The sequence below is a fragment of the Corapipo altera genome, unplaced genomic scaffold, assembly GCF_003945725.1.
Source record: "Corapipo altera isolate COAL_440 unplaced genomic scaffold, ASM394572v1 78, whole genome shotgun sequence".
Taxonomy (NCBI): Eukaryota; Metazoa; Chordata; class Aves; order Passeriformes; family Pipridae; genus Corapipo; species Corapipo altera.
This window is the reverse complement of record NW_020884904.1, coordinates 247,211-260,770: the sequence shown is the minus strand read 5'-3', so window position 1 is coordinate 260,770 and position 13,560 is coordinate 247,211. Positions and strand designations below refer to the sequence as shown.

General features: G+C 37.7%; 1 protein-coding gene across 5 annotated transcripts in view; it reads right to left on the bottom strand.

Moving 5' to 3' along the window:
* Positions 1–4,764: 4,764 nt before the first annotated feature.
* KIAA1549L (KIAA1549 like) overlaps positions 4,765–13,560 on the bottom strand; it is a 77,141-nt gene continuing 68,345 nt past the window's right edge. For all 5 annotated transcript variants that reach the window (XM_027651220.1, XM_027651222.1, XM_027651223.1 and 2 more), the window contains one exon: positions 4,765–13,300. In XM_027651220.1, the coding sequence (XP_027507021.1) occupies positions 13,019–13,300 (282 nt within the window). In that variant the 3' untranslated portion in view covers positions 4,765–13,018. The remainder of the gene's footprint in view (positions 13,301–13,560) is intronic.

Below are 13,560 nucleotides of genomic sequence, written 5' to 3'. Positions count from 1 at the left end.
TTTTTTTGTTTATTAATTGTCTAGTACTGATAACACTATTGTATATTTTACCTTTTTTTTTCTCCAGTCACTATGTGCAGACAGGATGCATAATACTGTCTTCAAAACCACTGTGAAATTAACACTGCTGTTGTCAGGATTCCCAGCAGTCCACTGATGGTGTTCAAGATATGTGTGGCCAGGAAACGCAGTAACTGCAATACAAAATATGGTTGGGTTGGTTTTTTTTTTTCCCTCTTTTAGTTCTAAGTACATTAAGTGCAAGTTTGAGTCAATAGGTATGGTCAAAGGTCTACACCTCTAAGCCAGCTCTAAAAAACTACTTTCATGTTAGCATAAAAATCTTTTGTTACAATCACAGTCTTTAGTTTACCACAAAATTACAGAAGTTATGGCTTGAGTTAGTTTTTGACAGAATAGTCATATAACATTGATTTTCAATTAACATTTTATTCTTTTAGGAATAACTGTGCTTAGGCTAAAGCAGTAGTTTTGAAGTGACAACATCCTTACGTTTGGAAAGGACATCCTTTCATGAGGAAAAATTAAAGATCTGGGTAACATTTACCATTCAAAAGTGGTGCCATACATGGCATGGGGAATAACCTCACCAAGTGGTAAACAGGCTCATCAGACTGATAAAAAGATACCGATTACTTTTTCCTATTCTAATTCTAGAGCAGTAGGTGGCAGCATGAAATAATAAAATTATGACCCTGAAGCTGTCATATTTTGGCAAACAGCTTTATTTTTAAGTCTAATATTTTAATCTGCAGTTTTCTAAACTGTATTCCAGTTGCTCAACTGTGAAGCATTTTAACACAATACGATATCAAATTTTATTTCCTATTACTGCTTATTACAGGATTCACTCTTTTACTATCTCAGTCTTTCCAGTCAGATTCTGATCTACTGTACACAGAGTTTATATTAAAAAAAAAAAAATCTAATTTATAACTCCTATTTCTCAATCATCAAACTATAACAATCAGCTTTTATCAGAGCACTAGGAGATCTTAAATGGAATCTTACCCTCTGCACTGGCTGTTGCCAGCTGGTGTCCCTGCTGACATGGCAATCCATGGCTTCATCTGCTGATCAATGGGCTTTTTAACAAACCAAAGCCTGAGCAGGGTGGTGAGACCGGGCTCTGTCCAGTGGTCTGGTGTTCCTCAAGCAGGGCATGGAGAGGGATTTGGGATGGTGGAGGTGGGAAGCCCAGGGGCAGGACTGGGGACAAGGCTTCTTTTAACACAGGCTCAGGGAGGGTCTCACTCAGGGTTCCTGCAGCCTCAGGGTGAGCCCCAGGCCCTGGCAGCAGCTTGTACACAGGGTCAGGATCAGTAGTGCCCACTGTGACCTTCTTTTTCTTTTACACTCAATCATCCATTTCAATTCCAACACCCTTCCTCTTTAGCTGGCTGAAGCCAGGTCTTTAAGCCCACCTTGGCACCATTTAATTGCTACTTAGTTCTTTGGAGTCTAATTAATAACACCATGCTCCTGGCTAAACAGTTCTGTTTTCACTAGTTTGCATATTTTAAGCTGTTTCACTCCAGACAGCACCACAAGTCACTTCCAAAGTGGGCTTCTTAAACGAGGTATTTTTACACCTGATCAGGAAATGCTCACAGAACCACCCATGATTTCTCTCTCTTTCCAGGCACATCTTAGAGGCTGAGGCTGTAAATAAAAGGTAAATCTATGTGCCTAAAGAACAAAATTATCACTGGAACACCTTGGAAATCTGGACTGAGATGCAGAATGAAGATAAAAATTCTCCCAAAGAGTTTTGAGGCTAAACCTGAAATGGTTAATTACTGTGAAAATGCAAATGGTTAAACTGAAATAGTTGATTACTATGAAATTGAGAATCGTGTCAGTGTCTAAACTGAGTATCAGAAAACAAACTTGGATTAAACAAAAACGGCCAAGACATAAAGGCCTTCAAAGGCTTTGTGCAGAAGTAAGAGCTTTAAAAATCAAATTAGGTAGCAGAGAAACTATCTTCATTTTTCCAAATCCACAGAATAATTTCATTCCTTAACCACTCTAAGTTTTCCAAGGTTATTGCAAGGGCCTGCAAGAATTTCCATTACATGCAATCACTGCTTCCTAACTGTTACTTCTCAGCTTTTACCAAGTCTTTCACTTTGCATCCAGCTCTCATCAGCTGTTATTCGCTCGGGTTTTCTTGGCTTAAACAGAGCTCCTTTTCCCAACACACAGTTTAAATCTTTTTCCATCTGTTGTTCAGTTTTTCATATGGCCTTTATGTTAAAGCAACACTTCATGTTTAATTACTGGGCGATAATGCAAGGAATGATGTCGGTTAATATGTAAGCTCAGTTAAAGTTGCCTGGGGACACACATCTACTGGAAAAAGTCATTTGGTTCATGTGCCAGAACAAGGCAGAGTGGTCTCCCTTGGCCAGCATCACCCACAGCACTCTTCTATCAGGATACTTTGGCCAAAGCCCTTTCACTGAAGCATCTCCACATTCCAAGATGATCATTAAAGAATGGTGGAGAGGATCACTGGATGTGTGATGAAGTAATACCTTTCTGTGTGTGTGAAGTAGCACCTAGAAAAGGAATGTAGAGACTGCAGGAGAAACATGGGACACATGATGTAATATTTCTGCCCGAAAGTAACCACTCAGGCAGAGTGGTTTGTACTCTCAGTTGGAACTAGTAACACACTCACATGCACGAATTCAGGAAGGGAGTAATAAGCTTGTCCATACCTGGACAAACAACCACGTTATTAATACATAATGGCACATATGCTGATTTTTATTTGTTCCTAAACATTTTATTTACCTTTATTTTTCTTCTCTGTTTCCACCTGACCTTGTTATATCCAGTAATTTGCTCTCATCTTTGCGGGCTTATGGGTTCATCTGAAAGCTAATGTGTTTATAATTTCTTTTGTAACAACTAAGCATATATTAAACAGAATAGCATTCTTACTGCATTTTCTTTTATTCATAATGCTTGTGACATTCATTTTTTTAATTGTTTCTGTTCTCTCAGACTGCTCAGGTGTGGTTAAACCTGATATTTAGATGCTGGCATAGCTCAGACCTCTTTCATATAGCGGCCTTGTGACTCAACAAATCTATCCCCGTTGCATTCCAGAAAGAAACATTAGGCTACAAATTTGATTCACGGGCAGAGATCTCAAAACATTATCAGTAGGTTGCTCCCATTTCCAATTCTAAACAAAGAAAACTTCTCCTAAAGCAGATTGTCACGTCTTCGCAGCCAACACAAGGGCTGAGCAACGACAGCTGTCTTGCTGAAAGAGCTGTGGCTACACCTGCAGTGATACCCAGGTGCTCCCCAAGGAATGCCCTCAGGTCTTTCATTTCTGAAACCTGGAACAGTCTTGGCTGCTTTATGATGGGAAAAATTAGATACAAAGCCATTTGAAAACAAGAATGCATTTAAACTTTAAAGTATTTTATACCGAACAGTTGGGTCCATTAAATTTCAGGCTGTTATATTTAAGGGTTTGCAACATTAAAATTCTCCAAATAGATACTCAGCCTTATTACAATGGATCATTAGATTTTAAATTAATCTTCAGAGCTGCATTAATTAGCTCAGGGACAGATTACAAAGGAAATCCAAAAGCAGGAAGCTATCATAAAATGATTTTTCTGTTTTCAGCAGTGTATGCTGCACGATAAGATTCACCTGTCCTGAAAATTCAGAGCAAAGATCTCAACATAAAGTAGGGAAATCAAGAGTAGCACTTAACTCTAGGAAACTTGTCCTCTTTTGTTTGTTTGGGAGGTGATGTTTCTTAAGGTCACTGACATCTAGATGCTGGATCAAAAAGTTGCCAATCAGGAAGCAGTCCATAAGTGGCGCATTTGGCTTTTCTAAGAAAACATAATTATGTTATTAATAATTATAATAATTATAATAACATAATAACAACATAAGTCTCTTGTTTAATGTTACACACTAAAAACATACATTTTTGAAATAGGCTGAGATTTTGGTGTATCTTGAGAAAAGCCAGAACAGCCTCTTGAGGCAATTTAAGCAGTCACAGTCAGAGCATATATATATATATATATATATGTATATAAAAATATAAACTGTATTTTAAGTATACCATCTGTCCAGAACCTTAGTATTGATACATACACTAGGAAGTTCATTTATCCTGTATTTTGGGAAGATCCTTTCTTGCCTTTTTTAAGACTAAAACTACAAAGAGAGGCTTTGTACTAAAACAAACTTTTTAGTCCCAATTTCTTACATCACAAATTGCACAAAAGCAGTATTTTCAGAAGTACATAGCTTCATTTTCCTTTTCCTTCAGTATGACAGCATGAAACTTGGGCCTGAATAAAAGCTGTTAAAAACCACAATAACTGACTGAATAATAGGGCAATGTATAGAGGACATTAAGGTGAGAACAAAAATTCACAAAGGAAACACAGAATCACAAGATGTCCTCAAAATTCACAGTCTTGCTGGTTACCGCACTGCTCACCTCTGTGTAAGGTAGGAAAACATCCTTCTTCAGAGGGAATGCCACCACTGGAATACATGGTTTAGACTTGTGTAGTTCTTAAAATTCCTTTCCTGTCCTTTGCCAGGTTCTGCCTTGAGACCACGAGCAAGGGGACCCCTAAGCAGCCCAGGAGCCTGGAAGCTCCAAGTAAAAAGAAGGCTTGTGCTTTGAAAGCACTGATCTAAAGAAAAGGACACAGCAGGAACAACCAATAAGTAGCAACACTTAGATTTTGAGACGTATTTTATTTAATGTGCAAAACTGCCAAGGAAAACACATGTACAACTTTAACTAAGCTATAGCCACTAACATGAAAGAAACTACTCTATGTACTCGTAAGCTTCATCTGTAGAATCACCCTATGGCTCAGAGTAAAAACACAGTCATTTGGTAATGACCCAGAACATTTTAAATGCCTCCTTTTCAGTCATATATAAAATTCTACCATCATTATGGTTCTACATTTGTAATTGCAAAAGGAACCAGTTCTTGGAGATTTCCCTTCTGATTGCATAGTATAAAATTTTAATTAATTATTTTCTTCTTCTTTCATTTGAATCCCCCCTAGACTTGGCTTTAAATTCACTCTCAATTTTGCAGCTTCAGAAAACTAATTTTCCCATTTACAGCTGAAACACTCATAAATTTTGAGCAAATTTCACAGACACAGCCATTACAGTTTAGTTGAATCAAGCTGTGAACACCAAAGTTAACATGGATATTTGTAATCATGCAGAGCTAGTCCTTTCCATAATTCAAAGATGTAAGAAAAGTTCATTTCCTTGGAAAGTGAGATCTGTTGCATGGGAAGTGAGGCGATTTATTGATATAAATTCTGTAAATCTCTGTAAAAAAGTGCAGAGGCTGTTACTGGAAAGGCTTCCTAGAACATACTGAAATATTATCAGGAGGTGGGGTTTTTCTTGTAAACTCCCATCTATTTAAATGCTACCAGAGGAACAGGCAATGTATAGCCTTGAACAATTACCAAAGCTTCATGAAATAATCAATAGTGCTTCATACTAAAGTATCCACTTGCACTCCAGGGTTTCAACAGGGCTGTGAGGAGGGGACTTTACAGATGGGACACTGAGGCACAGTCAGATTAAGCACCTTGCCCAGGACCAATCCGAAATCCTGAACAAAAATCAAGTGACCTCTGATCTCCCTGTAACCAGAAAGCATCTTTTCTCTCTTTGCACAACTTTAAGATCCTTGTGATGGTTAACTTACTGAGGGGTTACTGGATCAGTCCTGTTCTCCTCCAAGTGAGCAGGTGTTTTGCCAACCACTTCACTGGAAGGTGTTATCTATACCCACGTTTTGCTTTAATACTAATATGATTTCTGTAATTGTCACAAAGCAGAACACGGGCCAAAGCCAGGCAATGCCACAGATATTTGAAAATTCTGTCACATGTGTTGGTTACTACTTCTATCACACCAGCAGCATATCAGTGAGGTAAAGAGTGCACCTCTCTGTGTACACCAATGTGAAAGTCAAATTCAGAATGCACAGCAATAGCAAGAAAGACATTAAGTGAAAATAAAAAGTCAAAGAGCGTAGGAATATCTGTGCTTTCTAATGAGATCCAAAGAACTGCCCAGAACGGACTCTTTTGTTGGGCCTGAGCTGTTTCTGATGGGTTGCTAAATCCTAACCCAAAATTTAAGCTTCAGTAAGATGGGTTCTATCATGGTTTCACTGTCATTTTTTTTTCTATCAAATATAACATTGAATACAGTTTGAAAACTCAACACCAACATGAAATGAAAAAGCATTCCCTGTCTCTCTGCCATAGAAAGAAACACTAAAATTAATTTTTTGGTGGGTAAAATGTTTGGGTTTTTTTTTTCTAACTGCACTGTGAAAAGTAGTAGATAGAGACAAGGATAGAGAATAAACTTCCAAGTTGGCTTACATTCAGATCTCCCAAGTTTATAAGTCTGAAATAGAATTAATATTGTTAATTCTGTTAATATTGTTCATTTTGTACCGTGTTAACAAATGAAGAAATCAAAAGCTAACCAAATACATAAACTGATTCAAAGCAGTTAACTTCAAGACTTTTTGACCTGCCATAATAATCAATTCATAACCACCTAATGTCCATCCACTGCTGAAATGCAAGGTTTACTACCTATTCTTCTACCACAGTAACTTACTTTTTAGGTCCTGGTGGGTCCCTGGCACAGGGTGCTGTATTCTGCTGCATCACATCTCAAGGAATCTATTAGTTAAGGTTGCTGGTGACACAGGACCTAAAAGCCACTGATTCCATGCCAAAAGCCAGAGTTCAGGACCCATAAGTTTCTGGTTTAATAGCTTAAAAAATTGAAGTTATACACAGGCACTCTTTACAAGGTCCCACTGGGGCTGCAAAAGTCAGTGCTCCTTGCCAGATAAAAGAGATTTTAACTGATGTCAGTGTTTGTTGTGGTGTTTAGACACTGGTTTACAAAGCACAGAAATGCACTGAGCTGCAGTGAAAAGGGGCATACTTTGGAAGAGAAATTCACCTCCTTTCTAAATATTGTACTCAGTGGAATCAACTGCCCGTATGATTTACAATCCTTTGCAGCCATTATTGCCTCACAGGTAAAATGTGTGTTTATAAAGTTACAAAATTATTTACAGAATGCAACAGAGTTTCAAGCTACTCCTTGGGAATTAATCGAGCATGAAAAATTCATGAAAAGTCAGGCACTTCTTAAAACAAGAATTATTTTTAATAAATGAAAAAAAAATCAAATTTCTGGAACATCTCTTCATGATATTTGTAGTTATTTTCAAGACATCTGCTATACATTTGACCACCTATTTAAAACCTATTTCTCATCTAACAGAACGACTCTGAGATCAAAGTCTTCATTACTGCCGCCGTACACCTTAAGGAACCTGAAATGAATAGGGACAAAGAGATGGACAAATAAAATGAGTTTTGAGAAAATATTTTTGGACACACACATATAGATATATACAAGTATGATACAAAACGCATAAGAATATGGTCTTCAGGTGATTTTAAAAGCGTGAAATATTATATGATTCGGGGGCATTTCAACTACTTTTAAAATCAGGACCTAAACCACCTTTCTGCCACACCACTTTGGTGGCTGTAGTTTTTATGTCTATGGGTATTAAGGGTAACTCAAAGGGCAAATGTGTTCCACAGGGTTGTCTATCCATTTCACAACCCCCTCAAAATCTATGTGTCATCTCCCATATCTTATACAAAACCCAAGCAAAAAGTTTCCTGAGTAACAGGAATCACCAGATGCCCAGTTTTCTGATTGCTTTTCACTTGTGGGGCAAAACAATTTTGATCAAGGATGTGCAATGCAGTTTTTCTCAGTAGAGATTCTTCAGTATTAACCAGCCTTGCCTTTAGGACTCGGCCATCTTGAAAGTCTCTTTTAAAGAGCAAGTCAGAATGCAATTTATTCACTGACCTATATAAATCTCATTTCCACAAGTTGAGTGTTGCATTATTTATCTACGAGAGAAAGGCAAAAGTTTGAAAAAAGCATTTTAAAGGAGTAACCTTATCCTTAAAATGGAAAAATCTAATTTTGAGCTATTTTGATAAGCTTTAAAAAAAAATAAAAAAAAATGTTACTCAGTCCCGGAGTTATGGCAAAAAAAATTAACTGATGAAAAGAAAGTCTAACACAAAAAGTTACCACTTGAGATAGTGATTCCATTTAGCACTGTTATAAAGTCTGCATACTGTATGACCACATCTTTCTTCCTCCCTCCTCTCCTCCCTCCTCCTCCTAATGATGCAGTAAAATAAGGATTCCGTGCAACTTGGTATTTTATTACAAGAGATTGCTTTGAGTAACTGGAAACCACTGGTGTTAATTATGGCACTCTCTCACGTGGAGCTGCACAGAGAATGCATATGGCTTACACAAAGGTGTGGAAGCAGGAATCCTGTCCTCTTGGGACAGGACTGAGTGTTAATTTATGTATATCAGTCATATCAAGGAATGCACCTTGCTGGGAACAGCTGCCAAACACAACCATTTTCTATAGGTACGAGTAACGCACAACAGAAGGTCCACGGCTTCCAAACCCTTAAGGTACTCCTGACCTGTTAACAGCCTTCAGATTGTCTCACACTTGTTTTTCCCATCCCATTTCAGTCAGCAAGGAAGGGGAAGACACTGAGATTTGTTCATGTACAAGAAATGCAAGGTCGGGACCATAAGTTACTGGGCACAGTGTTTGCAACTGCCCAGAATGCAAAGGATGAACAGGGTCAGCAAAATGATGTGACTTCTGCTAGCTCAGAAAACTTGCTGCCTTCAAGCTCCCTCAGCTTTTAGAAGCTGGCAGTTAACTCTTACATTGGCAATGCAGGACTAAAAAACATACTTTAAAATGTAATTAATAGTTTAACAGTCAGACATCTTGAAATATAATGAAAACTGTGGTCAGCTTTGTATGTATCAGCCTTTAAACAAAACAGTTCTGCCACTCAATCCAATGCTGTTTTTTCTACTTGCTTCTCATTTTTATCTTATGTTTCTTACAGCTCACATTTTCAAAGTTAGTCTGAAAAAGGAATGATCACTACATAAGATAATGTCCCCATCTCTATATATAGGATTTTCATGCACTTCTATCAAGTTCTACCCATAATATTATTGGATACAAATATTACTCATATTTCTAGACTGAGTGCTAGAGGTTCTCTCAAATCCAGATAATATGGTCTTCTCAAAAAATTACTGTCAATGAGTACCCTCTTATCCTCCTAAAGTTGCTGTTCTATTTATGTTAGGAAATATCACACATAATTTAGCAACTGAAAGTGGTCAGTACACAGATACCAAGAAGTAATTATAAGTGCATTTCATCTGCAGTTGTTTCTACTTATGATTTACAAATCTCAAGACAAAGAGTGGTCAGAAGATCAACATTTTTTGTACACAGAAAACAGTATTTTCACCTAAACATTTGACATATTTTTAAATAAAACTGGGGCATTAAGTAGAAAAACCTAAATTACTACACTTTTCTCAGTAAAAATGGCATGGATATATTCAAATGAGGATATAACTTTAAACACAAATACTTTCTTCTTTGAAATCAGTATTGAAAAACTATATTGTAATTGTAGCCATACAAAATGTTTATTATATTACAAATTATTTGTACACTATATTTTCACTTTATCATTGCTTTGTGCTCAGACAGTATAGATATTACAGCATGATTTTTCTTTCCCAGGAATGTCCTTACTGTCTTGATATCATCTTACTTTGTACTTAAAAAAAAAATACAGAAACTTATTACAAACAGGATAAAAAGGCATTATGAATGAAGAAGGTAAGATGGTTTTGTGAATAAAGTGCACCACAATGGTTTCAGAGTGATGGTTCAGGAAATGTTCAATAGACTGCACATCATTGATAACAATACCAAACAAAATTAATTTTAAAAGTCTAACAGGTCTTCCTTAGTAGAAGAGTACTTTGTTTAACTTTACTGAAATGTTTTTTCTTTCCAGAAGGCTATTTAAATGCTTTTATTTGGGGTTTTTCTGTTTTCTACAGGCACTCAAACCCTGTGAATCTCTGTAATTGCCATAATTTTTAATTTCCAGTATGGCAAGACATATGATTCATCACGTAAAATACATGAGACTTTACCCTCCCATATTTTTCAACAGAACTATTAACTCGCTAAAATTTAAGAGTGGGAACAGATTTACACACAGAGCTAAGTGTCCCAAAGATGGTGTTTAAAATTTATATGTCCTACCTCCTGTGACTTTTTTTTGGGAATACATCATAACATTACCCTTCCCAGCTCTGTGGCTTCAGCACGTCCATCCACGTGATCGCTGCTGCTTCCAGACTTGCAGCTTTAGGATAATGCTGCAAAACAGGAGTCTAAGATACAGAAATTTATTTCACAGCTCATTTCACTCCCACTGCATAGAAGGGCTTATTTACTTGCAAAATTTCACTGGGCTAAATAGAATAATCGTTGAAAAGTTGAGATAATAAAGCTGATGCAAAATGTGGCTGATGTGACTTGGAGCGGATTTCGCTTCCCAAGTTAGGTTAAGCCAGTTATGAACCAGCTTAAGCTAAATAAAAGTGAGCTGCTCTTCCATTATGTCTGCACTTATGTTACAGTGATCCAAATGACAGAAAAATAAGCAGAATCCTGCTCAAGGGGTTCTAGTGAAATTCCTGTGTATAGACGAAGCCCAAAAGAGAAACTCAGCCTTGCTCTCGGTGCATGAAGCTCCCACTGAAGACAACCAGAACAAGCCCTTTTATGGCACATTGAGTTTGGCCCAGTATTTTTAAGTTGCTGTTCTAAAGTGTGATGTTCTCAGGCAGCTATTAATTCAACACAATTTGGCTGTATTCTATTACACTGATGAGATCAGTATTACTTAGCTGACAGGTAACTGAGACAGCAGTTGGTCTTTACTAGACTTGTATTGATATGAAAGATTGAGTTTCTTTGGTTGTTTAGTATCCAAGTCATCCAAATGTATATTTCTGTACTCCAGACACAGCATGTTTAAATCAATCATTAAAATTACCAGAGTTTTTTTCCTTTCTTTTTTTTTTTCCTCTCGGTTTATGGAAATTTTCTGACTATAGCAGACTTATTAAAATATACAGCACATATATACATACAAATTACAAAAATACATTTTATTTATATCTGATTTTAAATAATAAAAATGAAATTTCACATTTATTGAAAGATTAACTAGCATTCCAAAGGCTTCTGCAATATTCAAGGTATTGGAGCAGAAGATATCTGTATATTCTAGGATAACTATGTATCATAATCTCAGTAAGGGTTTGTAATATCATTATAAGGGGAAAAATAGCTCTGCTTTAAAAGTTTGTGCTTTATCAAATTTCTGCTTCTATCCTGTATTCTAGTCTTCTCTCTCCTTCTTTCAATTTACTGGTGGCCAAAAAGCTAAACCAAGTTCCCTTTCTCACATCAGTAAAGACCAAAGAAACTCAGGGAAATGAAATGATCAGACAAAATAGTAATTGAGAATAACTAAATAACTTACTGAAATGAAGGACATTACCTTTAATTCCAGTTGACATCAAACACGCCCAACACAACAAATTTTGCAACATCTTCAGTTCCCAAAGCTAAACTGCTGAAGGAACTGAAAACAATTTTTCATGATCTCCAACTAGTTTGTACAACTGCAAAATATTAACTACTGTCCCATTCAACTGGTTTGATGTTCTTTTGGGATTGGATTCATACCACAATGCAGTTTAACAACCAGTGACCTTTATCTTCCACAATATAAAGTCAGCATAATTTCTGGCAATGCTCTCTTTTTCACAGAACATTAGTATTTTTGTTAATCCATGTAACTGTTAAATTATTTACATGTTAATATAATAATTAGGTCCTCTACATTCAGAATTTCCTAGGTGCGCATTCACTGTTCCAGTGTCATCAACTGCAGCTTCAGGTAGCACTTTCTGGCATCACTTTAGTAGATAGCATTGTTTAAGAAAGAGAAAAAAAGAACTGTGTTGAACAGAGGTTTTCTTGTCCAAGCAGGTGTATTCATTTTTTCCGAGCTGGAAAAAGTTAAAGGTCTCAGGTTTACCAGCTTCACATGCATTCAGAGTGAAAAGTCTGATTATAGAGCAAACGCGAATAACCTTTTTTCATTTCCCTTGGAAGCTTTTAGCACCAATATCCTTTGTTGGCCCTTCGTGCACTGTATTCTCTCATGCTGAAAAAAGTCTCCTCCATAACTAATTGGTGGCACTGATGGACAAGGTAGCCACCAATTATCAAAATATCATTCACCTTCTTCACAGCCCTCTCTTGTTTCACTTCTTTGTACTGTTAATAGGATGAAGAGAATCGGAGCTATTTACAGGACATTTATTTGTATTACTTACTCATCTTGAATTCTTTTGCTTTGAATGCAGTCTCTGGAATGAAAAGGCTGAATGACTCCCCATTGCTGAGATCAGCATCCCTTATACAATGTCCTGCAGCAAACAATTACCATGGCCACCACCACACCGACCGTGGCCTTTAGCCAACCACGTTCTGTGGCATTTTCTTCTTTAATCAAAGCTTTGACATGCAGAAGTTATTTTCAGCAGCTCTGCCTTTGGGCCTGCAAATGAAACATCGTGTGGAGCAGACACGTTCAGCAGCATCTCTGGCGATGATGGGTCATAATACGAGAGCTAAGTGACAAACAATTGCATATGGTCAGTCTTATCCACACGAAACAGTTTCCTGGCAGCGTTTCCTTAGCTGGCAAGCAGGATTACATATCTTCAGAGTCCTGTTGCTCTGCTTTAAGTCATTTCCTAGCGTTGACTTTTCAGACAGATTAAAATGCCATCACTTGGGCGCAATTCGCAGCGAGTTTGTAACTGAAAATTAAAGCAGTCACTTCCTTGGCTACCCCAGGTTGCAAGGTACAAATACTGTGCACAAAAGACATTAGACCTGGAACTCAAACATATCTGTTTGCTTCTTGGCCAGTTTGGCCACTTCTTCTCTTATTGCCTTTACGAGGGCAGCCGTGGAAATGTTGGTGAGAGGCGCATCAGAGGGGTCGTTTTCCGTCAGGCTCTGCTGGGAAGCTGCAGTGGATGGCAGAGGAGCCTGTTCCAGGCTGGGATGCATGCCTGCCTGCTGGCTGTACTGCCGAGGGAGGCGTGACGGGGAGTTGTGTTGGTAGCGGGGCCTCGGATAAGCCTCGATGTACCCAGGAAGTGGAACCTGTAGAGAATTGTAATTATACAAAGTTATAGAGAACAACTGATCTGTGGTGCCACCTGCCAGGTAGCACAAACCTCCCCGGGCCAGAGTTGGATGTAATAGATAGGACCATACGAAGGGAATGCAAACCTCATAATCCTAAGCTTCTGCTTACAAATGCTTAATTTGGCACGTGCCATTTATGCCCGTGTCCATGTACCAGGTACTCAGCTCCCAGCTGTGGCAGCAAAAACACCACCATGCAGGGGAAACACTGCATG